This window comes from Dermacentor andersoni, chromosome 5 (assembly GCF_023375885.2).
Source record: "Dermacentor andersoni chromosome 5, qqDerAnde1_hic_scaffold, whole genome shotgun sequence".
NCBI classification, from domain to species: domain Eukaryota; kingdom Metazoa; phylum Arthropoda; class Arachnida; order Ixodida; family Ixodidae; genus Dermacentor; species Dermacentor andersoni.
In genome coordinates this window covers 18760993-18788722 of record NC_092818.1, presented here as the reverse complement: position 1 = coordinate 18788722, position 27730 = coordinate 18760993, and the positions used below count along the sequence as shown (strand labels likewise).

General features: G+C 44.4%; 2 protein-coding genes across 6 annotated transcripts in view; both read right to left on the bottom strand.

The window, feature by feature from the left end:
• LOC126529938 (methionine aminopeptidase 1D, mitochondrial) overlaps positions 1-19839 on the bottom strand; it is a 40432-nt gene extending 20593 nt beyond the window's left edge. For all 3 annotated transcript variants that reach the window (XR_008612297.1, XM_050177409.2, XM_055070131.2), the window contains exons 1-5: positions 19225-19839; positions 15212-15403; positions 12613-12779; positions 2297-2394; positions 670-717 (exon numbers count right to left, since the gene is read on the bottom strand). Coding sequence is in view for 2 of the 3 variants with exons in the window: in XM_050177409.2 (XP_050033366.1) it covers positions 670-717; positions 2297-2394; positions 12613-12779; positions 15212-15403; positions 19225-19656 (937 nt within the window). In the remaining variant the exon portion in view is untranslated. The remainder of the gene's footprint in view (positions 1-669; positions 718-2296; positions 2395-12612; positions 12780-15211; positions 15404-19224) is intronic.
• Positions 19840-23812: 3973 nt separating this feature from the next.
• cnc (NFE2 like bZIP transcription factor cap-n-collar) overlaps positions 23813-27730 on the bottom strand; it is a 194035-nt gene continuing 190117 nt past the window's right edge. For all 3 annotated transcript variants that reach the window (XM_050177397.3, XM_050177394.3, XM_050177395.3), the window contains one exon: positions 23813-25715. In XM_050177397.3, the coding sequence (XP_050033354.1) occupies positions 25398-25715 (318 nt within the window). In that variant the 3' untranslated portion in view covers positions 23813-25397. The remainder of the gene's footprint in view (positions 25716-27730) is intronic.

Below are 27730 nucleotides of genomic sequence, written 5' to 3'. Positions count from 1 at the left end.
AACATTCACGTGTATTTCGCACGCCATTGATAGAAGTCTCTGCCAAAGGGGTCACTGAAGTCTATTGTTTTTTTTTATGGTCAAAAAAGCGCACAATACAATGTGAAGTGTGGTGAACATGCAGCAAAATATTCATTCTTTAGGCATACGCTATCCATACCTTTAAAAATAACTTTTAATTGCCCACCTCCATCTCTTTCAAAGATATAATAAACTTTGTCCTGTGTGTATATTTAAATATATTGTATATGTGCATGGTGTTTACAGTGGAAATTTAAAACAATGCTGAAGTGAGAAAACACGGATGAGGCAGGCACCACTAGTGCTTCTAATGCACATGTCCTGCTATTGTCAGGATTTGCAGAAATAAAGCGAAACTATGAAATAAAAGCCGTGCATGTCTGTGCCAACAATGCTGCAGTAAGCTATCAGCACCAGGAAACTTCAAGTGAAAAGGTCAAGGAAAGTCAAAAGAAACCTCAAATGATGCGGGTGACAAAGCTCTGGCAATGACACTTTAGGTGCGTGCGTGTGTGTGTGGGGGAGGGGCTTCAGCATCGCCCGAGGAGGGGTGCGCTCAGCCCCTCCCCTCCGGAAAACTCTGGAGCGGGCTCAGGTCCCGGAGCCCCCTTTAGTATGGGCCAAACCGTCCTTTTCAGGAACACTCACCAATCGTGAACACGAGCCCTTCGAGCATTTCTCCTTTTTCATCATTGTCTGAAAAAAAATATAATGAAGTTATGTGCAAGCAAAGTAAAAGCAACATGGGGTTATATCACACCTGTCGTGGGTACTATAAGGTTCCCCCTTGGCACCAAATCAGGCACAATGTCTTTCATAGCAGGATTTTAGGTGCAAAATAACACACGCGAAGCAAGAGAGTGCAGTTAAGAAATCTGTGCAAGGAATGCCATTCACACGTCTGTGTCACAGGTCTCCTAATACCTGTTTGACAGCACAATTGAAGAAATTTATTGTTCCTACATAGCGCAATGCAAACTTGAACTGTAACTTAGCAGAGTGACTGATTGGGCAAGTTGGGGATCCATAATTGTGAGTGTACAATGCTGTACACTCCCGAGCAAACCTGAAGTTTATGTGAACAGTATCACTAGAACACAGTGAGAAAACTGGCCTATTTTCTTTTTCAACTGCTGAACAACTTTTAGTGACAAATGTGCATCGCTTTATGAAACTATACTTTGACAGCTTATATTGATAATCATGATCAGCATGTGTAACATGGAAGCTTACAGGTAGCTGTTATATTTGTGCAGCTACACTTAATGCAACTTTAATAGGCAGCTCCTTTACTATACTCGATCTCACAAGTAACTTGCAGCAGTGCTGAAGGTAGGAGGTGTACATAGACAATATCCTTCCTCAGCTGACTATAGTTTCGGGTATAACTGTCAAATTACTGGTGAGATTAGAGAGTTTATTACACCATCCATCATGCATGGTTACACCATGCAAATACTGTTAAAATGTTGTGGTTTTGCCCAAAAGGCAAATCATCGATTGCGATAGCAAATTAGTGGACCGCTATACGAAGTAAGGACAGTAGTTTCATCGGCCACATAAATGTGTAAACATAGGCATACTATACTCGCAGACAACTTTATGTGGTTACAAAGGGAAAGCTACGGGTGCGTTGCTGCTGCACATGTGTTACAGCGCCAATTAGTCCGGCGGTTGGCTGCTCGGAACAGACGCTGAATTGACGCAGAATCGACGTTTCCCCAGATGCGGAAGGGAAACGCCGCAAGATTTGACCTTGGCTGGGCTTGGAGGTCAGATTTATGGAACCAGGTGTTTTCTAGGTTTTTACCTAAAGCAGTTTGCTCTAGAAAAAAAAAAAAGATGAGAGAAAGCAGAGCCTCTTTGGCAAGCATTAGTTATTACTGTTTTGCTTACTCTAAAACATCAGTAAAGCTGTTTCTTCCCACCCCCCCTACACATTCTTAACTTGCTACCATAGTTCGGGGACACCCCTTTGTATACAAAAGACTGATAGATAGCGGTACAAGGTAGACAGACAAGTTTTGAGGAAGAGAAGAACCATTAGAGAGATGTATACAAAAATGATAAACTGAAAAGCATGTATAGCATACGTGAGTAACTCAACCAAGTTAGGTGACTATTTCTCACCAACCCGTTTCAAAGGGGATGCCAATAAATCATCATCAGACAGCATGGCAAACTGAAAAGCTTTAACTCCCATGTCACAAAGCCTCGCTATTCACCATAGCAAAGATACGATTGCATGGTGCCAAGCTCAAGCGGCGGTTCTCACCAAAGTGGTAGATGTCAGGCGGTCCGTGAAAATAGGTACCGATGCCATGGCCGCAGAATGCAGGCACGACTGTGAAGCCCGCCTGGGCTGCCACAATGCTGCATGCAAGAACATGTAAAAGCAATTCTGCATGTAAAGGCACTGTAGTGTACTGTGTTTTAATCTTTTCTAAGTGGTCCACCACATTTTTGATGTAATCACAGTTTCTTATGTATTTTTCATGAATGTATCTTACCTAGGTTGTCCTGATATCTCATAGCATATTTAGCATGGAGCTTTCATACATTTAAAACAGTTAGCTTCACTATCATGCTATGGTTTCTTTCTTCTGTTGTAACCACTCCTACGTAAGCCCAAACAGGGCCCGCAGCATGTGTGAATGAATGAATGAATGAATGAATGAATGAATGAATGAATGAATGAATGAATGAATGAATGAATGAATGAATGAATGAATGAATGGCTTTACAGATGTGGCTGTAAAGGGGCCTTAAAAATAGTCGCTCTAGAGTGCGTAAAATCTATCTGTAATAAGATTATGCCAATGACAAATGACATGTTCTATGAGCTTTAAAATCCATCGTGAAAGACTGATGCAATATATAAAATATGTGCGATGGTAAAATTACCTGGAGCACTACTGCCTCGCCAGAGCCCTTGAAACACAAGGGCCTAGAGGCCTGTGCCATGCGAAACAGCTATCACAGCGACATCCTCTGAAGAGAGCAGACGCTATGAATGTGTGGAGCTAATAACCTGTAAAACAACATCTTTCAGGAAACCTAGGACTGCATTGGTGTCAAAGACTGGTTCTGGGCCGAGTAACATTACAGGATGAAGGGGGATGTGCTGCCGATGTGCTAGGGGAAAATGTTTCTTTCTCTCAGATTCAGCTTCCTGACACTCCAGGAGGACGTGGAGGACAGTCAGCCTCTCCCCGCATCTACCACATGTTGGAGGATCATTTCCAGTGAGTAAAAAGTTATGCGTGCCAAATGTGTGTCCTATTTTGAGACGACAGAATAGCACATCTGTTCGTCGTGATTTTGTTGTGGCGGGCCAAAAGCCTAACTGTGGCTTTATCACATGCAGTTTGTTATTTATTTCTGCGTCCCACATGTGTTGCCAGTGGTTTCGTAGTTTCCTTCGTAAGAAGGGCCTCAGGTCTGTGACAGGGACTGCTGCGGTAGGATTAACTGCATGCAATGAAATTGATGTGGTCATCTGGTCCGCTAGAATGTTACCCTCGATGCCCCTATGGCCAGGCACCCAGCATGTAATCACATGCTGGTTAAATATATATGCTTTACACAGGACAGAATAGAGCTCCTTAATTACTGGATTTTTGTGCTTACAGAACGACATCAATGCCTTCACAACACTTAGGGAGTCCGTATATATAACTGATTTCTGGAGTTTTGATTTCTTTATATGCTTCACTGCCGACAATAGTGCGCAGGCCTCAGCCATAAAGATACTTGTTCCTGGATGCAGTACATCGGATTCCAAGAAGGACGGACCGACGGCTGCATAGGACACTCCGGCATGCGACTTGGAAGCGTCTGTGTAGAACTCTGTGCACGAATGCTTGTACTGAAGTTCTAGGGAATGCATTCGGATTTCGACCTCTGGAGCGTGCTTTGTAAATTTTAGAAAGGGTATGTCACATTCTATCACCTGCCACTCCCAAGGAGGTAAGAGCTTGGTTAGGTGCATTAAGCGATGCTCGAGGAGTGGGACATGTATTTCATCGCTAAGCTCCTTCACACGCAGCGACAAAGGCTGTCTTATAGAAGGACGATTGCGGAAAAGTGTAGCACACGTCATATCGGTAACGGTATTAAAACATGGATGCTCATGATTAGAGTGTATTCGGAGAAAATATGTGAGGCTGGTGTATGTTCTCTATAAGTGGAGTGACCACTCATTTGATTCGGCATATAAGCTTTCGATCGGGCTTGTTCTGAAAGCGCCAGTGGCCAAGCGGATACCTAGATGGTGAACAGGATCCAGCATCTTTAGTGCGCTCGGGGCAGCAGATTTATATACTACAGCACCATAATCCAATCGAGACCGAATTAGGCTTTTGTAGAGATTCATTAAACACTTCCTGTTACTACCCCATGTAGTCTGGGATAGAAGTTCATTGTTTTTAGACATTTTTCTTTAATGTGTGGAATGAAAGTGAGTGAGTCTATAGTCAAGTATAACACCTAGAAATTGGTGCTCTTTGTTGACAGGTATCTGTTGTCCACACAGTTCGAAGCAAGGATCCGGGACCAGGCCTCTCTTTCTTGTAAAAAGAACACAAGAACTTTTGTGAGGATTGATTTTAAATCCATTTTTCTCTGCCCACTTTGACACTTTGTTTAAGCCATGCTGTACCTGTCTCTTGCATACTGCGAGGTTACAAGATTTGAAACCTATTTGAATGTCGCCCACATAGACAGCATAAAAAATGGCCAGTGGTAATGAAGCACGAATTGTTGTCATCTTAACAATAAAGAGTGAGCAGCTGAGCACGACTCCCTGGGGTACATCAGTTTCTTGCGGTGAAAGGACATGACAGTACATTGCCGACTTTTACCCGGAAGGTACAATTGGACAAGTAGCTTTCTATTAGGTTTAGCATATTACCATGACTGCCCATTTCTGACAAGTCTCTCAAAATTTTGTAGCACCATGTTGTGTCGTACGCCTTCTCCATATTGAGGAAAAACTGTTTGTGTACAAATGCGTCGCAGATATTTCCTTCAATATGTACAAGATGAACGGTTGTGGAGCGCCCTTCTCGGAAGCCACACTGATAGTGATCAAGCATTTTGTTCATTTCAAGGAAATGGATGAGTCGCCGATTAATCATTTTTTCAAATGCCTTACAAAGGCAACTTGTGAGGGCTATCGGGCGGTAACTTGCCACTGAGGAAGGGTATTTGCCTTGTTTCAAAACAGGGACCACAATGGCTTCTTTCCATGCAGTTGGAAGGTATCCTTCAGCTCAAATAGTGTTGAAAAGTGTGAGTAGTGTAACTTGCGTATGATTGTGTAAGTTTCTGAGCATTTCATACATGAATCAGTCAGATCCCGGTGCAGAGCTCTTGCATGCGCTCAAGGCAGCTCTCAACTCGGCAATACTGAAAGGACAGTTGTAAGGTTCATTCTGTCGACTTTTTCTTATGAATGGCTTACATTCTTATAATTTTTTATATTTGAGAAAGGATTGTGAATAATGGCTTGAACTTGACACGCTCTCAAAGTGCTCCCCAAGTGAGTCTGCCTGATCAAGCAGGGTATTGCCCTGTGTGTTTACCAAAAAGAGTGAATATGCTTGTCGCCCTCTTATCCTATTAACCCTGTTCCAGACTTTGGACTCATCTGTATACGAGTTGGTACCCGATACAAACTTCTGCCAACTCTCTCTTCTGGCCTGTCGGCGCATTCTCCTGCCTTGAGACTTTACTTCCTTGAAGTTAATAAGATTCTCTGCAGTGGGAGAAGCGCATAACGACCCCCACGCTTTGTTCTGTTTCTTGCGAGCGGTACTACATTCGTCGTTCCACCATGGGACACGCTGTTTGCATGCCAAACCACTTACTTCAGATATGCATTTAGATGCGGCATCTATTATGAAGACTGTAAAATACTCCACAGGAGCATCAATTCCTAACGAAGACATGTCAGCCCATGAGATACTAGTAAGAGATTGGAATTTCTCCCAATCGTCTGTATCAACCTTCCACCTAGGAGCCTGTGGTGGATACAGTCGCCGACCGTTTATTCGGACCTCACGAGGACTGCGGAAATGTCAGAATAAACAGGTGTCCGAAAATGCAGATTAAGAAAAAAAAGAAATCCTTTATTTCCACACACTTATTCGGGCTCGGCAGTAGGCTTGAAGCATTCATGAATGCGCCGTTGCACGCTGTTCCGTTTATGCGCAATCAGATAAGCCTGAATCTCAGAGAGGGTCGTACGGTCACTATAGGCGGCTAAAAGCAGTCACTGCTTGTGCATGCTTTGCATGCGACGGCAACGTAGCACATGGTGCGTCATCTTCCGACTCAGAGTCATCGTCCGGCGGTGCAGCAGAAACCTGATGAATGATCTCGCCGTCATCGAGTTCTGCGCATGTCAGTATAGCAGCGTGAGCACCTGTGAAACTGTCAAATGAGACGGTGTCCGGAACCACTGCACAGGTCTCGGCAGAACACTTTTTGCGTCAGTAGGGTGCACATCGGAAGGCGATAAATCCTAGGCTCCCAGCACCCGCTTGCCGGCATTCCCTAGCGTAGTCTGCGTGGGCACTGTCGGTGCCATTAGACACTTGACGCTATGTTTCCGTATGCCACGTTGCATCACCGCAACCTTGACACAGCACACAAAGCAAGTCACGCTGATACCAGTAGCACAAACGAAAAATGTGGCCTACTCGCAGTATCGTGCACGAAGAAACAAACAAATCAGCTGCTGGATTGTCTTGACATGGCTTACTAAGCTGAGACCGGAACTGCTGTAGCCACGAACCAGGCATGAACGATGATGATGAGCGGGGATTTGCAGTAGCGCCACTTCGTGGGGCAGCAAGGAGGCTCCGTTCAAAACAAAAATGGACTTCAGCAAGTAGAACCATGCACCGGTCAGAGTCGGTGCTTGGTGCTTTCGATCGAGTTGGCTCAAAGAGTGTCCGAAAAATCAGACGAGAGGTTGCAAGGTGTCTGAACTTTCGGCAGTTGTTATACATTATGGTCTATGGGGAGAATGGCGGTGCAGCAAAGCAGACCGAATAATCGAGCATGTCCGAATTTTTGGAGTCTGAAAAATCAGTCAGCGACTGTATTCGTTTTCATTAAATGTTCTTAGCAGTATGGGGAAGTGGTCACTCCCGTAAGGATTGTTGGTAACTTCCCATTCAAGTTCAGGCAGTATAGACGGGGAAACTATGCTAAGATCTATTGAAGAAAAGGTTCTGTTTGCAAGAGAGCAATATGTGGGTTCCTTCTCATTCAGCAGGCACGCACCAGAAGAAAAAAGGAACTGTTCAAGACGACCTCGCGCATCTATACGAGGCTCACCCCACAGGTAGCTGTGTGCATTGAAATAGCCAAGAACAACATAAGGTTCTGGCAATTCATCTATAAAGGACTGAAATTCATGTTTGTTTAATTGGTAATGTGGGGGTATGTAAAGCGAGCAAATAGTGATAAGCTTGTTTAGGAGAACAACTCGAACTGCCCCTGCTTCAAGGGGCGTTTGTAGCTGCAAACGCTGACACGAAATGCTTTTATGGATAAAAATGGCAACACCGCCCGATGATACGACAGCATCATTGCGATCTTTGGGAACGTGACATACGGTCGGAGAAAGTTTGTTTGTTTTGATTTTAGGTGTGTTTCCTGTAAACACAGCACTCTTGGATTGTGTTCGTGGACAAATTCTTGGACATCATCAAGGTTTCTAAGAAGACCTCTGACGTTCCATTGAATAATTTGTGTACCTATATTGCAAGTAAATTGGTGCTGTGTGTACAGAAACAAAAGAAGTGATAACAAATATTATAGAGATTAGATTACAGAGCGCTTTTGAGGCTCTGTAACGGGGGTTTTGTCCTTCCTGGAGCATTTGAGGGAGCCTCGCTGCTCCTTAAGCGGTTGGTGCGCCGTGAGGATAGGTGTAGTGTCCATTGCCTCTTGTGAGGCGCCGGACACACGCTCTTGCGAGCGAGATGTTTTCCGAGAGAGTCCCGCCTCGGAAGGCAAGAACCCTGCGCCCACCAGCTTGGAGGTCGATGGGGCTCCCTGTGGAATTTGGCTGCGCCGGCTGTTGCCAGCGCTGGAAGGGGCCGGGGAGGTTGAGGCAGCCTTGGCTGCACCTATCTTTGGGGCCGCTATCGGCCCTGCGGGATCACTGCGTGTAGTGCAGGTTGCCGCAGATAACTCTTGTGGGGCCGGCAACCCAAGAGTAGCCTGGCCTGTTTGCTGGTTGGATGGAGTAGGCTTGCCTACTTCCACCCTGGGGGCAGGAGCCAAAGGTACCAGCTCGCTGCACGCGGGCTGGGCACTTGGCAATGGCCGCTGCGACGCTGCCCCCCGACGAGCCGCATCAGCATAAGGTGTGCTGTGGAACGGTGAGCACCTCTTACGGGCTTCCTTAAACAAAATGTTTTCTTTGAATTTGAGGGTGATTATGTCTTCTTTTTTATTCCAGTTCAGACAGGAGCCTGAGTAGGCTGGATGGTCACCACTGCAGTTCACACAGTGAGGTGTGCCACTGCGGCTGTCGGAGGGGTGGTCCTGGACTTCACACTTTGCACAAGTTGTTTGACCACGGCAGCTCTGCAAGCCATGGCCGAACCTCTGACATTGGAAACACCGTCTAGGGTTGGGGATCTATGGTCGGACAGTTAGCCTGATATATCCTGTTTCGATGGTTTCTGGCAGTACACTCGATGCAAATGTGAGGACAAGATGCTTGGTGGAGATTTCCATGTTGTCTCGTCTAAGTATAATGCGTTTTCGATTGGTGACATTTTGTTCTTTCCACCCTTCCAGGAATTCAGCTTCTGTCAAATCTTGGGGGTCTGCCTCTGACACAACTCCGCGTGAGCTATTCATTGATCTGTGTGGTGTAACAGAGACTGGTGTATTGCCAAATGTCACAGGACTGCCTAGTTTCTGGTACTGATTTTTCTGAGGGATCTCAAGAAGAAGGTCTCCACTAGCCATTTTCGTCACTTTATAACCTGACCCTAAGGCTTCGGTCAAAGATTTTGCTACTGTGAATGGCGAAATGAATCTGGCCTGTGTACAACATGGTATTTCGGGTAGGTCTCTTTTGTGCGGGTGAAACATGCCCTTAAGTCTTTGGTGCGTCCCCTCTCCTGAGGGTGATGATCAAGTAGGCGGGGAAATGCGGGTGTTCGCATAGTATTTCGGTTTGTTTTCGGCAGCAATGGCGGCCACCCACCACGGAGCCCAACTTGGGGACGCTGCAGAACTTAACGCGTAAGGCTGCAGGCACCAACCGTACATTGCCACTATAACCTAATATATTATACCCAAGGGAGGGCACATACACAAGGCTAACCCTAGCTGTCCTAGGAAAATTAGGAAGTGACGGAAGAGAAGAGATGATAGGACAGTAAAAGAAAGAAGATAGGAAAGAAAAAGATTGAAAAGGGGGACAGGAAAAGGCGATTTCCGATTTCCCCTAGGTGGGTCAGCCTGGAGGTGCCGTCTACGTGAAGCAGAGGCCGAAGAGGCGTGTTGCCTCCGCCGGGGGGCCTTAACAGTCCGAACATCCGGCATCGGCTCAACCCCCAGGATCCCCCTTTCCCCGGACACGGCTAAGCCGCGCACGGCTACACGCGGGAGGGTCCAACCCCCGTACGCTCGGGTATGTGGTGTCGCAACACACCAAATGCCTGTTGACGCAGATGCCCCTGCGGGGCGTCTCAGAATTGCTCCGATCATTATAAGCATTTATTGCTCTTTAGCACCTTAATCACCTGTGTCGAACTGTTATCAACTGTGATGAGACCCATATAAGCCCTCATCACTCCTTATCATCCTTATCAACTCAATGACTGCTTATCTGTCAGTGTTGCACAACACAAAGCACATGAGGCCTCATAGATCGGTGGCATTTTGGTCGGTGAAGGAACGCCCCAATGGAAGGCACATCCCGCAACCACTGAAACACATCAGGGATGTGGCATGTCTGCCTTTACATTTTCGCGTATTTTCTTGATGTCTACAATGCTCCAAGTCGGCTCTACATGTGGTCCTAGAGCTGGCTTTTATTCCACCATAACCAAATCCTTCAACAAAGCCTTTATAAAAACTGTTCTCCTTTGACATTTGTTTTGTACCGCCAGTACAACACATTCATATGGTTCACATATATTCACTTTCAGCAAGCGTGGGTGTTTAGCCCAGTGGGTAAGACAGTCGGCTTCCGAGCGTAGGGTCGCAGGTTCAGAGCTCACCACTGCCAACATATTTCCTTTCGAATTTATTTTGTTTTATAGATTAATTTCTTTATAGCAATTTGTTTTAAGCGATAGATGGACAGACAGGTTTTGTCATTGGGTAGGGATTGAAATTCTTATGCATTTAGAGGTACATAAAGCTAATTGAAGAGAAAATGCAAGTTAGATGAATACACTAAATAGATGCCGATATGCAATGCGGGAAGAAGCCTCATTCTTTCAGTACATGTGGGAAATGGGGAAAGGCTGCCAGAAATCGTCGACATTGTCATTTTAGAACACAAGTTAAGAAAGCACTGCTACTGGGCCCAACAGCAGCAACACAGCCAAAGAGCTACTTGTAAATTCCATTTGCAAGCATTCTTGTCCCTTCTAGTGCATATTTCATCGATTCTGGAGCCACAAGTAACTCAGATTCCATCACATCAAAACTGCGCCTTGCATTACTTTTCAGTACAGAAGGTGATGAAGTGTTTTTTTTTTTTTTTCCTCATAAAAACTGCATTTGGTTGAGTTACTTACAAATACATTTCCTTTATTTTCATCTATTTTGCAGTCACTGTAATTACATTTCACATTCGGGTTCCTACTGTGCAAATGATCTTAAAGGAACTCCCCCTCATGGTGCATGCAATTCCACAGTAGTATATTTAAATCAAGGGCAGCTGTCATGCTTCGGGGCTCACTCCGCTGCTATTTCCCTTCTACTACACCTCCACCAAAACTTGCTGCTGGGCTAGCTGGTTCCTTATGGTTTAAGGACCCCTCTCCAGACTTGGGGGTTGCAAACTGACAAACATGGTGTGCTGATCATGCACTGATGGTCATGTCTGCAAAGTATCAAACTGCTTCACGGTGCAAAAACAGCTCAAATTTCTAACTAAAGCCTGTGCACCCTTCCTTTTGAGCGAGTCCCGCTTCCTGCTGGAGAATTAAGGTCACACCGATAAACAACTCTATGGGTGCGTTCCAATTCTGGCCAGTATTGGAGACAGTCTACATAGACAGCTAAGGAGATGGCCAAGACAGCTCCGAGGCCATGTAATGGAACGTGTTCCAAACTATCTGGAAGACATATGGAAGACGCTTCTCCGGCGTGACGGCACCTCGTGGCGACAAGAAAAAGTTGAGAAAAGCACGAATTATTTTTCTATTTTATGTATTTGTGACTGCGAACCTATGAAAAACACGATGTGGCTTATATTAAGGGCACAGGAAAGCGCGTCTTCATTTTTTAGTGTGCAGACAACCTTCCTGTTGGCTTTCCAAGTGTCCTGCTCAGCCACCATCTCCTATGGACAGGAAAGTAGCCTGCATCGTTATTGACTTGTCTTCTGGCTGTCTTCGCTTAGCCGTCTACTTTGCCACCTACGGCGAGTATTGGAACACAGCGAAATAAGAGACACACCTGCAACATCACCAATTATGGAACATGACTCCGGTAAATCATCCGATGAAAAACATGCAAAGCCACCACTGGAAGTACGTCACAGTGCGAAAAACAAAAGGAAAAAAAGAAAGAAAACAATGCAAGGCTTGTGACGTTAACATGACATCAGGGCCAGTATGGGTGAAGGCAGGGAAGGAATGCAGCTTGTGGATGCTAGTCATGGCAAAGGGGGAGAGTGTTTGCAGTGAAGCTTGCTTCTTGGGGGCATGGTAACAGGACGGTTTAATTTCTTCTATCTCCTCTAATAACAAACCGATTTGATATTTCTTGTGGTAAAACACTTCCAAGGCAGCACTTTACAAGTTCCTGTGTTCAATCAAAATTTTTGAAGGGGCCTTTAAGGAAAGCTACACCACAACATGACAAAAAAGTGAGAAACGCAGACTGGCATAAGTCCAAAGCCTCTTTCTGAAGTACCTTACTGTATTGCTCCTTCCAGTGCAACAAAACGTATATGCTTTGCAAGATGTTTGCTATCATGTTGAATGTTCTAATGCTACTTTTGGTGCAACACATTTTTTGTGACTGGTGACAACTCCCACTGCAATGCCTTTGAGAGAAATGTAGATGAATGAACTAATGAATGCACAGATGTAAGAAAGTGATCACCCTTGCAGAAACTATGAAAAAGTGCTGGAAAAACGCACACAATGCGAGTAGAACAAACGGCACATTTCATACCATACAGGGCATGTTCAACGCTCCACAATAAGAAGCCAGGCCGCGAGAAAGGCAGGATAGACCAGAATAATCTATTCCTTTTCTGTTCCCATCAGTACAAGGATATAGTTTGGGACAGCACAGGCTGACTAGCCTACACTGAAATCTTACCTGATGACAGTTTTACAAAGAACTACACAAGCAGTACAGCTTTGTTACCTGATCACTCTGCCAATTTCACTGAACTTCTGGCCAGGACCACAGATGCTGATGGCCCTATCCAGGCACTCACGAGCCGTCTGCACCAATGCCTTGCCCCTCTCGTCCAAAGAGTGGCCAACCATTAAGGTCTCGGCACAGTCTCCATGGTAGCCATTATAGAACACCTAACAAAAAAAGAATGCACGCAGTTGGTTACCCATTTAACACATACAGGCCAGCTTCAATATAACAAACATGGACGTAATAAATTGAATCCAAAATTCTCGATATTTTTGCTGGTGTTACTGTGCATGCTTACATTGAATCTAGAATATAACAACGGCATTTTTCATCAGATGCAACTACATTATACTGCAATTCGATTGTACAGTGCACTTCAAATTGGGAAAGTCAGAGTATTAAACAATGCAATAGAGATAATGCATTTTTTAGCAATGGGTTATTAGCAGTGACAGACCTCAACAGATGTGGGATAATCCCAAAATAATTGACCAAACAACCGAAATTTACTAATTAACTTCTAACTTAATTATTTCAGGACACAGACTGTAATTGCTTAAATGAAGCTTTTCCATGCTCAAGGTGTAAAAACCCGCGAGAAACAGTGTACAGACGAGTTCAAGGGAAAAAGCTTAATCTCTTCGAAGCTTACAGCCCAGAATTGAATACTGTAGTTCATACTTTACCACACAAACACCAAAGTGCACTCGTCAATTTTCTGATGTGTGTTAGAAGAAATGAAGGAATCTAATTTTTTCGAGAAGCCAGTGTGATGTGTGCTCACAAGTGTATTTAGTAGAAACGGTGAGATTCGCACCAGCCTCAAGATATTGATGGCAATTGTGCAGCAACCTTGTCAAGAAAAAGAGCAACGTGCAAGATTGTACACACAATAACAAACAATAAACTTCAAACTCAGAGAGCGCCTCAGCATACCTTATTAGATTTGCTGTAATGAATATTGAACCATTATATAAACAAAAATTACCCCAGGAAAGTTTTCGTCAGTACAAGTTGGTACAAGTTCTATAAATGTCAAATAAATAAATAAATAAATAAATAAATAAATAAATAAATAAATAAATAAATAAATAAAAATCTATGAGGGCAAATCAGAAAGTCTTTGTCCCTATTTATTTTTTAGCCAAATTACGGCTGCACATTTGACATATCCACTCCCAGCGGTGGAACTTTCTTGGACCAGCCCGGCCTTATCTGCCGGTAGCTCCGCGGCACGGCACTAGCTGTCAGTTGTTGAAGATGGCGGTTGTGCTTCCCACGTCCACAGCATATAAGCAATGCAGTGCGATTCGTTTTCTATATGGAGCAAGGGACGAATGCCCATCGAAATCCAAAGGAAAATGTAGCCCACCATGTGGAGAAAGGTGTCTCGCTTTGAGAAGTGTGAAGTGGTGGTGTGGTGAATTTGCAAAAGACCGTGAAGAGTTGCATGACAATGAGTGTTTGGGGAGGCCACGTGCATCATTGTCTGACCACAGGGGCATCTCAAATTTAGTGCTGCAATGGGTAAAATGTCTGAACACGTGTGTGTGTGGGGGGGCTATGTAAAAAAATAGTGCATGTACATTTGTAATTACCTGTTTGTACCTTATTTTGCTAATAAAAAACAGGGGCAATGTCTTTCTGATTCCCCCTTATAAATAAAATGCTGCATCAATTTTTTTTTCATGTAAGTGACCACTTTAGAACTTCACTAATACAAGGCAAACGGGAAAGTAATAGAGCCTTTAGTAATCAATGTTTAGCTCAAATTGAAGAGGCCAAAGGTTGTGTGCAAACATTATAGCAATTCCAGCAAAACTTTATTGGATCTGGTATTCTTTCTCGTCACCTCTTTGATAGCATATTGAATCTATGCTGCACATTACATGAGGTGACCAGAACATCTTGCACTAAATTATCTTCATTCTTCACAGAAAACTGCCATCAAGAAGGGTGCACTACAATGCTACTGTACATTCCTCCAAACATTTTCACCTACAGAAACCTCACTTAAAGAAAAAAACATTTAAAGCTTTTAAGAGTCTGCATTAATCACAAGCATACATAATACATGCCTAAACACATCGGGACCTGTCACTCACGCTCTTGTGAACCACGTTTTTCAGATGAGCAGTGATACTAGAGCAAGGGAACTGGTTGAAGCCTATCACATAGGCAAGAAAGGCAGCTTGTGCGTTAGCGAAACTTCGTTGTCATTATATAAGGCCGAGATGAGGTTTCTCGAACGTGGTGCGTCATGAATGTTTGATTATATGCGTGATTGTAAGTTTGCTCTGTGCATATGTGTTGACTGATGGTATATATGTGCCTGCGTTCTGTGAATAAAGGAGTTGCGAGTGCCACCCTGTCCCATTCTCTTCTCTTGTGTGTGTCTGTTTATTTGGCATCTTTATATTTTATAATGAGCATGCATCTAGTCAGCGAGGCACATGACAAAGATATTCGTAGGTGCCGTAAACAGTAAATTGCAAGGCAAAATGACAAGTAACAGGAAGAGATGGTCAGGTGAATTTTCAGTAACTTCTGCTTGCCAGTGAAGTAGCAGATGACACTAGATGATGGGTGCACTTACACTGACATCAATACTGATAATGTCCCCATCACGCAATGGCCTGTCATCTGGGATTCCGTGGCAGGCTACATTGTTCACTGAGGTACACACAGACTTCGGGAACCAACGGTAGTTGAGCGGCGATGGATAGGCATTGTTCTCGATGCACAGCTTGTGGGCGTACCTGTCCAGCTCATCTGTGGTGACCCCAGCCTGCACAGTGCATATGCAAATGTACTCTATGAAAGTTCTAAGCTGGGTCAATTGGTTGGTGTATATTCAACAGGGCAAACGGCATGGACAACGAGACAAGGGTTCTGCCCTGTTCATATATCTTTTATCCTGTCATCTTCGCTATTTGCCGTGTTGGTTGTACTCTGCAGCAAAGCATCAAGAATGGTGACACAAGCGCTATACAGACATAGTTGCAAATAGTGACAGTCACAATATTATAAGTTTCTCAGCTAGCAAAAATGTTGCACAGCAATTCTTTAACTGATCCCCTTAGTCATTTACGTAAAGTGAAGCTCATAAAATGAAAAAAAAAAGTATTGTGTTAAAATTGCCAATCTCCAACAACCATTACATGCATGCAATTCAACTGATCCAAACAGCTAGGTCCATACAAAATGACTTAGGATGTTAGTCTGAAATCACAATTTGACATCTCAGTAGAGATAAATCTGGGAACCACAGTACTCGGCTGCTTGCCTAGTTATAAACATGATTTAATGCACCATCTAATTATGCCCCATTAAAAAACAAGAATGTTCAACCTATTTTTTTCTACCAGTAGTTTAGGTAGTTTACTAAGAAAATGGCTTAGTGCCATGAAATTACTATAGTTCTTCGGTAGGAACTATTTCACATTTTGTGGTGGGAGGGTACAATTCTGCATGGGAGTGTAACACTGGTTACATGACCATAGCACTCGTATATTATTCACAGCACACCAGATGCTACACATATAATATGAAGCCAACAAACATTGACATCAAGAACAACACAGGGGAAATCACTTTTGCTTAATAAATGAAATAAAGAAACGATAAATTAATGGAAATGAAAGTGGATGAAAAAACAACTTGCCACAGGTGGGCAACGATTCCACAACCTTCGCATTTTGCATGCAAAGCTCTACCAATTGAGCTACCGCGGTGCCATTTCTCCATCCACTTTCTTGGGTTTTTATGTTTCCTAGCAGAACCCTGGGAGTGTTAGCCAGCACCACCACTCACAGACCTTGGCAGCGGATGTAGAACATCCTTTCTGCCGCAGGTGTCACGAGAATGTGATCTTTTTGGGTGAAGGCAACCGGTCAATGAACCCACACATGCTACCTAAAGGCATCAATGTTTCCGGATTCGAGACCCTCTTTATGTAATAAACAAGAATCGTTTGGCACGTACACACACACTATGATGGTGCTACCAAAGGCTGAGTTCATTCAGGACTTGAAGGGACAAACAGGGGCAGTGTGTCTGCCTGCATTTCCAAGAGATGCGAACAAGTGGAAGGGCCTGTTTGGCAGCTTTTGGTAACATGGTCATTGTATGGCCTTCAACTACTGTATCAGGCTGAATCATGGTGCTTTTAAGCGGTTTGTGATACCACGTGACCACCACCTTTGTTTCCGGTGACATCATGGCTCACCATCACCTTTTTCCTGTCCAAAGCTGTGCTTGAAATGCATTGGTGCACAGGTTGTACAAAAGGTGCTGTAATTAATTATCATAAATAATAATTATTTTGGGGATTCTTGGGGAATCAAGATTTCCATACTGTAATTATGGCGCTGACAACTACCCAAAAAAGCACAAAATGCAGGACATATTTTTGTGTCAGTTCTCCTTCAAATGAACACTAACAAAGTGCATTAAATGCTTATATTGTTTATAAGCAACATCTGAAGCACATTGTAGGTTCGGGGTGATCATACTTCCGAGCATGCATGCTTAATGACTTAATGCTCTCAACAAGTGTGGAAAATATTCCTCATGCTTATCTGTAGGTCTTATGATGCCATGTTACAAAGGTAAGGTTAATTGCATTAAGGTTCTATGGCCTTTAGTTTCTTCGTGACGTTTTTCCAGGAGGCAGTGTCAGCTGCAGTTGTGGCATGCCTAGCTGATGAACGCCAGAAACCTACTTTCTGGCGAATTGAGATCCTACTTTCCTACTTTCGAATTGAGATCTATTAAAAAAGGAACACCGTTCATTGGTTATATATATATTTTTTTTTATTTCATATACCTCACAGGCTCCAGAAGGAGTATTGCGTGAGGGGGGGGCGGTACAGATAACAATTGTGGAGCAAAAACATAGTTTTTGTTACATAAATATGAACAGAACAAGAATCAAACAATAAACAAAGAACACAAAATAAACAAAGATAGAAGGAAAGGAAGGTAAACGAACAGTAGTTAGCTTTTCAGTATACAGTAAAGCAAACAACCTTAGAACAAATAACAATGAAGTTAAAAGTAAACAGATACTTGTTTTTAACTAAGTGCTAGCCAAATATGCATTGATTTTTTGTCTGAAGGTTAATGGGTCGTTAATGTCAGCGATGCTATCAGGAAGACCATTCCACAGTGCAATCGCACGTGGCAAAGCTGAGGAGTTGAATGCATTGGTTTGACCGAAGATGCGTTGGAAACTGAGATGATTATGCAGACGTTTAGATGTGCAAGAGGGACGAACGAGTGGTAAAGTAGATGGGCGTACATTATGCATGATTTTGTACAGAAGACAAAGTAATGCTATATTCCTGTGCGATTCCGAAGATGAAAGCGACAACGACAACTTGATGTTAGTTACACTCAAAAATGGGCTATAATCTCTAGCAATGAAATGTGCAGCTCGGTTTTGGATCGACTTGAGAAGATGGATTAGATATGCCTGATGAGGTGACCATATAGAAGCTGCGAATTCGAGCTGCGGTTGCACTAATGTTTGGTAGGCTATCTTTCTAGTGAGGGAAGAAGAGCTGCGAAGGTTACGTTTTAGATATCTGAGAGTGCGCAATGCTTTAGCCGTTATTTTCTCAATGCAGGATGACCATGAAAGGCTAGGTGTTAGAATAATTCTAAGGCACTTGTATGAAGATGTGCGAGCGACGATACTATTGCCAAGTGAGTAACTGAAAATAGAGTAGGACTTCTTGCAAGTAAATGTCATTAGATTGCATTTGTTAGTGTTTAGAGTCATTTGCCAATCCAAACACCAGTTAGTGACGCATTGAAGGTCATGTTGAAGAGCAATATGATCAGCGGGGGGGCCGGATTTGATGGTAGATAACGCAGTCATCTGCGAATAGTCGAACACTGGATGTAATGTTAAATGGCAAGTCATTGATGAAAATCAGGAAGAGTAAGGGTCCAAGGACACTGCCCTGAGGTACGCCTGATGTTACGTTACTGAAAGGGGAAGAGTACTGGTCAATGACAGTGGACTGCTTTTGAAAAGACAAAAAGTTTCTGATCCAAGAAATTGTTAGTTCGTCAAGGTTTAAGCATGAGAGTTTAGAAATGAGGCGACGGTGAGCCACGCGATCAAATGCTTTAGAGAAGTCGATGAATACTGAGTCAGTCTGAGCATTGTCGTCCATATTTTGAAAAAGATCCGTAGTGAATTCAATTAGTTGTGTCTCACATGAAAGGCCTTTTCTGAATCCATGCTGATGTTTAAAAAAGAAGTTATTACATTCTAAGTGATGAACGACATTAGTAAAAATGATGTGTTCGAGTAACTTGCAGGGAACGCTAATTAGTCATATGGGACGGTGATTACTCACATCGCTCTTGTCACCTGACTTGAAAATGGGTATGATTTTGCCAACTTTCCGGTCATTCGGCAGCTGCCCTGTTGACGGTGACTGCTGAAATATATGACTAAGGATTGCACTGGAAGGGACTACTGTATGCTTTAGGATTTTCGTGTTGATAGCATCAAATCCGGAACTAGTCGATAATATATCGTTAGAAAGCGCTTAGGTATACTCGAATGAACCACAAGCAGCGAGCAACAGTTACCTTGACTTGCTTGGATACCCGGCTGAGGACCATCTTAGCAAGACGACACGATTCTCGCATACGGGCAACCTGTTCTTCGGTCTTGATTTCCAGTTCTTTGGGCACTCCTACAACTATGCCGCTGTCGGCGTAGCTCGGCTTGGCGATGCTGTCAGGAACATATTGCATGGGACTGACGTTGCCTGGTTCCGTGATAACGTCGTAGTTCGGTGTACCGATGCCGCCTTTTCTGTAGCGATCACCATGGGTTAGGTTTGTTATCCGGCGAGTCAAGGCCTTCTCATTACGATCGGTGCTTGTCAACAAGAGAGGTGACTTTGGCAACGCTACAAGACCGTTGTGATGTAATCGGCGTTCTGCAAATAGCGCTGCCGTAAAGCGGGGCATCAAGAGCGGTCTTACGTATCTTGTTTTTGCGACGCTGCAAGCCATCGTCGAAACAGCCTACCAAGGCAGGAAGCCGTGCAAAGAACAAGCAGCGGAGAAAAGTTAGCTACAATGTGAGCCCGTATTCATTGCTTCGCGTAAAGAACCCGCACCAGTGCAAGCACAGGCCAGCGGAAACCACAGACACCACTGTAGCAGACGGAGATGCAAACAGATGATAAACAATTGCGCCGCTGCGCCACCTGGACTACCAGAACTGCGATCAGTATCATTTGCCAGCGGAACAACCACCTGTGGCCGTTGTATTTGTTTTCCATTCACAACAACTATTCGGATTACAGAAAAATATCGTCTGAGGTGACTATAGTGCCTTGCAAGTTCGCGTGGTGGAAAATTCACGATGCGAAAGTTATGTCCCCGCGGAGCATATTTCGCGCGATACGTTTTGATTGATTTTATTATCCCAGTAAATGCTGATACAGCTCGTTAAGTTAGGTTAAACGTGCAGCTGCATGTAGTGCGTATGTTGACTGCAGACAAAAGTCATCTCTTCCACACACACACGCGCACAAACAAGTTTAGTTTCGATTTTGTTTTAAAATTCCATTTCCTTCCGGAAGCCCCTCAGATTTCGTATTCAGCTTGATTTATTATATTTTTGTAGGAAACTCTATGATTTATTAGAGTTAGAAGCGTAGCGACGCACTTTCGAACTTGTAGAAACTGTAGAAACGGCACGCGCGTTATCAGCATAGAACAGTTTACACCATTTGGATTGCCCCTTCTGATAACGCGCGTGCCGTTCGTTACTGGAAAGTTGCGGGCTCGCAGCGTTAAAGAAAGGAAACGCATCAAGGCAGATGACGATTATCGTTGTGTGGAAGAAGGGGCACGCCAAAGGGTGTAAACTGTTCTTAGAGTGTACTCTTAGAAAAATTTACACCCTTTGGGGCGTATCTTATCCCACAAAAATAACCATCTGTCTTGCCCGCGTTTCCTTTCTTTAACGCTGCGAGCCCGGTACTTCCCAGTCACGAACGGCATGCGCGTTATCAGTATGACATAGCATTCTCGACAGGAAAGTAGCGTGCACCGAGTTTTCAAGAAAGGAAACGCAAGCAAGGCAGATGACGATTGTTGTAGTGGGACAAATATAGACCCCAAAGGGTGCAACCGTTTTAAGAGTGTACTTTCCTGTCGAGAATGCTGCGTCACACTGATAACGCACATGCCGTTAGTGGCTGGCAAGTACCGGGCTCGCAGCGTTAAAGAAAGGAAACGCGGGCAAGACAGATGACGATTATCGTTGTGGGACAAGATACACTCTAAATACAGTTGCACCCGGTGGGGTGTACATTTGCCACACAACGATAATCGTCATCTGTCCTGTCCGCATTTCCTTTCTTTACCGCGGTGAGCCCGGTACTTTTCAGTAACGAAGGGCATTCCCGACAGGAAAGCAACGAGCACAGCGTTTTCAAGGAAATGTGGGAAGACAGACGACGATTAATGTTGTGTGGCAAATATACACTCCAAAGGGTGTAAAACTTTTCTTAGCGTAAGCCCCAAAGAGTGTAGAATTTTCTAAGAGGGTACACTCTTACACACGAAAAACAGTTGCACCCTTTGGGGTGTATATTTGTCCCACCACAATAATCGTCATCTGTCTTGCCCGCGTTTCCTTTCTTTAACGCTGCGAGCCCGGTACTTCCCAGTCACGAACGGCACGCGCGTTATCAGTGTGACGCAGCATTCTCGACAGGAAAGTAGCGAGCGCCGAGTTTTCAAGAAAGGAAACGCAAGCAAGGCAGACGACGATTATTGTTGCCGGACAAATATACACCTCAAGGGATGCAAACTGTTTTTAGAGTGTAAGAAAAGTTTACACCCTTTGGGTTCAGGTGGGGACCAGGTGGCCCGCATGGTCCGCCGAGTTTCCAACTAACGCGGGGGTTTGTGGGGCAAAGACGCCTTGCGGCTGGCGCATGCATTCGTGACCAGTTGAATCTTATATTTCGCTCCTTACCTCCACCTTCAGAAGCAAGACGGGATGCACTCGAAGTCATCCTCCACAAGATTACGAGCTCTTGATCTACCCATGAACACCTCCAACCAGTACCTCCTGGGTCTGGGCATGGTGAACACGTTCTGGGAGCTCCGCGAGGCTCACTTAAGCAACCAATACACACGTCTCTCTAAGACACTGTCGGGTTGCCACCTCCTTGCTTGACTACAATTCCAACACACCACCCTTATGGAAGAGCGAGTACGGCGCCCTTTCGAGTGGAGATGCACCCTCAACGTATGCCCTCTTCCTAACAACATAAAATGCGAGGAACATAATGGTCGGCGCTTGCACGGGTGAAAGCCCTGGGCCACCGTTATGGGTCGAAACCTGGCACTTATTACGTGGACGCCTCCGATTCCCACCATGGGGGATGGTACAAGGCCGCAGTCATCCGCCAGTCTGAAACAGTTAAGTGGGTTATATTTCGCACCCGCGACACGAACTCGTGCAGATGAGGTTGCCATTGCACTGGCTGCTATTCCACTCAGATTCCAAATCAATTATTTCCGACACGCGAGGGGCCTGTCGGAACGTCGAGCAAGGCTGGGCTCCATACTTAGCCTACTGACTACTTCAAAATTGCACCTACACTGGGGACCCCGCTCGCCAGAACATAGTATCGGCTCCTGCTCATATGGGTCTCGAGGGGAATGAGGCAGCCGACGCCGGCGCCCATGTGCTCTCTTTCCGGGCTTCCTTTCTCGACCCCCTAAATCAGGACCTAGAATTCCATCCTGCATATTCTTTTGAAGACATTGTCCATCATTATCAATCTGGCGATAGCCTTTACCCTTGCCCAAGTAAAGGACCATACAATACAGAGGAGTGGCTTCTACTCCGTCTCTATACGAACACTCTGCTGTGCCTGGCAGCAGTAAAACATTTTGATCCTTCCTTCACAGGCAGATGTTCGCACTGTGCGAAGTCAATGGAAATTTACCACATGGTGTGGGCCTTCCCATCTAACGCAGCTATTACCCCCTCCCCCCAACCCCACTCGGGAGGACTGGGAGGCGACCCTGCTCGGCTGCTATGACCTCGACCGCACGCTCAACCCCGAGCGCGCTCGGGCAGTGGCCGACGCCAATGGGGTCCCGTACTAGAGATCCCACCTAGTATTATTAAGGGCCAGGCCCGTAAGGACCGGCTCATGCATACCTCCATGCGCTTCTTTTTTGAGAGCAATTAAAGTTTTTCACCACGCGACCAGGACCTTAATAATATACAGGAGGAGAACAGGGACCAATTACTTACATATAATGAAATCACGAGGCATTACTACATGAACAGAAGGGAATTCCCAGTGCCACACGCTAAGCTCAATAGAGCTCAAGCGGTGACTCTGAGATTGTTGCAAACAAGAACTTATCCAAGTCCAAACTTTATTAACAAGATATATCCTGAAAGAGAGATACCAATCAATTGCGAGAAGTGTAATGGCATCATTACTCTGGATCACATGCTTTGGCAGTGTCCTGTGACTTTCACAGACTGTGTCAAGGAGAGAGACTGGTGGCGGCGAGTCCTACACAGTGGAGTTCTTTCCGATCAAGTACAGGCCGTCCAGAAGGCCCATGATACGGCGGTAAGGTTAAACCTTACTGTCCCGACGTGGGAGCCGCCTGCGTCAACCTAAGGGTTGATCTTCAGGACATTAAATAAAGTTCATCATACCATACCATACCCCCACCACCTTCAGTTCGTGCTTTTTCCACACATTCCATCATGATTCCATTTGTTTCAGCTGTACTTCCAGTTCACTGCTTGTCGAGACAGCAGACTACTGTACGCTTTTGTAGTTTTTGTCATGACTGCGCGGAAATGCAATGACCTTTCCACCGAACCCATGCTCGATTTTGATCCACTTTGTTTTAACAATGCCATTTAATCACAGATTTTATTAAAAACTAGCCCATCTGTCAAGTAACAGCTCATATATAATTTGAGCAGTAAATTAAGAACATGTTATGCGGGAATGACCTGCGGACACACCTTAAATGTTGCCAAGAAATCATACCATCAAGCGCTGCCCAAGAAAAATATGTCTTGGGACAGTGTAAACACTGTTTTTGCCACTGGCTTACCACCTACATCACAGAGGTGGCAGAAACATCAAGCAATGTAGACAGGTCATACTCATCAACGAAGTTTATTAGAAATGAAACTGCATTCCTGACACAGAATGAGTGTAGTAACCAAAGGACAATAATGTGAATCACACGGAATAAATAATGCATTCGACTTGTGCAAATATAAACTGTTAAACCACACCAGCACTCAATATCCTGCAAGGTATTAGCTTACAAGAATTTTGTAGCACAAGTAGTTTATTGCACAAGTTTGCACTTTCGGCGTACGTCTCCAGTAAACTCAACATTCCCTTGAGGGCTACTAATGTGATACCTAAAGAAAAAGAAAGAAGAAAGATTCTATTGTTCTTTGCATGACTTAGCTGGTCTGCTGTACTCAAAAAGGCACAAATTCATTATTTCACAGCAAAGCTAAGAAACATTTATATTTACAATGCAACAATCTAGTGCCGTAAAAAACCACAAAGCCAAACAGTTTGGTTTTTCCTTCACTTTAACACTTTACAGAGAACCCAGAAAGGAAAAACGCATTTACAACAGTTGGCAGTAGCTTGAGACCAAAGCGAGGTTTAAAAAAAAATTAAAAAATACACGATAGAAGGAAAGACACAGAATGAAACGTGGTGACTGCCCTTGGTCCTCTTATGCACATTCAATGCACACAGGCGCACACAGTTCACCAATTGTCCACTGAGCACACCTCCGCAGCACTTGAAGGAAGCGTGTCGTTGAGCGTCATCAAATCACAAGTGTTGCTTTCTTCTTGCACGGACAAAGGAATACAGTGGCTAGAAAGGGTGCCGTGGCAGTGACTGCAGAGGTACGACTGTGCTTTGTGAGGAGGGGTTCTCACAGGAAGACTCGATGACACATTACTCGTAGCACCATTAAGTTGACCAACCTGCAAAATGTGTACGAAGATTTTTGCTGCTATTCCTCACGTTCACAAACTGCACCTACAACCAAACGATCGCTGCACTGACCAGTCGCCACAAGCATTTGTCAAGGCGCTAAGGCAAGCGTCCACAATGCCAGTGCAGGCATCAACACTTGAAACTTCCGGAGCATCACTTGGCAGGATGCGGTGGTAACTATGACTGAGTGGCCACACGAATATGCTGGAATTTGAAAACACCAGCATCAATTAGCAACTGCAGCAACTGTAACGTGACAAGCCAGAGGCTGCAACTCTTGGATGTTCATTGGAGGTCTTCCGAACTGACTTGCTACTGAACTGCAGCACAGAGATGGGTGCAAGTATGTCGCATAACAATAACTGTCAGTAATCTTCTCTGCATTGCCACTTTTTACCACTGCACAACCGCTACCTTTCTTGTCGGGAATGCCACTCGATGCTGAAGCACACATGGCAATACCAAACAGAAGACTACCGGGCGTACAGCTTTACACAGAGGTAACACACAAAAGGCTAATGACAATTACTGTTACACGGCAAAACTACCTACTTCAGGGTGTAACCTGGGGGGAAGGGGGGTGTCTCTCATTCTTCAGCACAAAGCAGTGGCTTCCAGCCTTCCACCTCATGGATATGTATCACATGGACATGCGATTCCGAAGGCCACTGGCCCTTTTCTAGCCACTGTACCAAAAGGGGGAGGGGGCCTGCCTCACTCATCGCTCTCCCACTTGGTGTGCATCTTCTTTTTCAGCCGTGCCCCAGTGTTTGTAGGTGAGGCACCGTCGCAGGCGGAAAACGATGCTTCAACGTTGGTGAACTGCTGCAAAGTGGGACTCAGGGGCCTCGCGGTGTGGGCAGCCAGCAGCTGACAGAGGCGGCTGTACTTGTCACGTCCCAGGAGCCGTTGTGCGAGCAGCTCCTCGTGCCGTCGTTCCAGCTCTTGGCGCTCCAGGTGCAGTGTCTCAACGTCCTGTTGCAGAGAGAGAATCTGGTCCAACTTGCGCTTCCGGCAGTTCTGCGCTGCCACCTGGTGGGAGATGAGAGAATGCAACACAGGTGGGATCAGCCCTGGCAGAAGAAAGCCACCATGACTGCACAGGCAGTCAGCCCATCTTGTACTACCATGCCCACCACACTGTTCCAAGTTTAAAGAACTCATTCTGAAGTGCCGGTTTCACACACACGGGCAGAAAGAAAACGCTCAGAGTAGAAAACTTTTTGCTTCGAAACATCAGCTCTTATTGATAGCGAAGAACATAAGAAACAGTGGGGTCTCTATTTTTATTAACAACCATATGCAGCCAACAGACATTGGGAATTTTAGACCTTGCGTAAGCAAAGTCGGGGGATGCAAACTGCCGGGCCTACAAAACACAAAAAGGAATACAAAGAATGCAAGCCAAGTGTGGCACTTTGCCACTTGTTTCTGAATCTGACCTATGTGCTGGATGAAGAAGGACAAACTATTTGGGTTTGATAAAATTCCCTTTAGAGATCTCTTCTACCACTTTAATAAATAAAAGGAAGTTATTCTGAAGATAGTAAATGGAATATTTTAAACTGGTTACGTATCGAATATAGTAAGGCCATTATACATATAAGAATGGCAAGAAATTAGCGTGCGCAAACTACACGTCAATTGCAATTTGATCTTCGTTAGCCCATATCATGGAAAAACACATTCCGTGTACTATGCAATCATTCTATGGCAAGTTTTCTTAAAATAAGACAGCACAGTTGGGATTCACAAACAACAATAACTCGATCACACTACTAGAAGAATTTGCGGATTTTATCAACAATGAATTAGGAATGAAGCACGTAGTACTGGCACTATTCTTAGACCTGACCAAAGCACCTGATACAATGAACGTACCACAATATGTTGTTGGAAAAGTTGAACTGTTTGGGCCTTTGAAATTAGTTTTACAAATTCTTTAAGAATAGAGTACAGTCTGTAAAACTTGGCGACATTTATGGCGATTTTAAACCAATGAAATGTGGAAAAAGTACAACAGGGTAGTACACTTAGGCCGTTGCTTTTCAATGTAATGGGTGTCCCAGTTAACGTAGACCAAGATTTAAAAAACACCCAAGAGCTCTAGAGAAATCGTACCGACTGCAGTCGTGTGTATTTACAGACATTATTTCTTTCATCACGAAGTAATAATTGCTTTTAATTAGTAAACTTCTTAATTATTGCTTGAATTTCAAACATGTCAATCACAAAGTTGTAGGGCACCTTAAATAACCTCCAAATCAAGCATTTATTTCAAGTTGAAGTGTGCCTGGTTGTCTTTTCCAAGAAAAAACAAAAGCCCACGAAATATGCATAATATGAAATAGATGTGCACTCGCGTGCCGCTACTCCAGCGCTTCCAAGCAACCTTTAATAAAAGATTACGGCTGCATTTGTTTACTGCTGCATCGTGCACGGCATTGTCATGTAGGATGGCTCGAGAGGTTTCACGACCTAATTAGCCTAGCGCAATAAGCGTCGGCATCTGCGGACGGAAGAATGTTGTGCTCGATCATGAAACAAAGCTACAAAAGAAATTCAACCAATGTTAAAAAGAAAGTTTGCAAAAGAGCATGAAAATAGAAAAACTGCAGCTCTCGGAAGAACAAAAATAGCTCTTCAGGAGTTTATTTCAATAAAAATAAACCAAAAGCATGTAAGGCATCCAAGCCGCCCACAAAGAAACATCCAAAGGTGCAACTGGTTTAGTCATTTACCCTTTCTGTCTCTTAAACTGAGGAAAAGAGGCAAAACAAAACAGTTTTTTACCTTATTTCTATCTTCGTTGCAAGCTTTTTTTTTATTTAAGGATAGGGTTGCATCATGAAGGTGCATTAAACAGCCACGCATTACACCAGTTATGAGCGGTTATCTTCCACTGCCACTTATAGCACGTGCTCAAACAGGTCACCGTCTGAAGCAATACAGTACTTGCTTCTTTTCAACACTTGTGCTGTTGCAGCTTTGACCAACGACGTTGGAATCTCATGGCAGACTCTGCTTATTTTTGCCTTTAGGGCGTC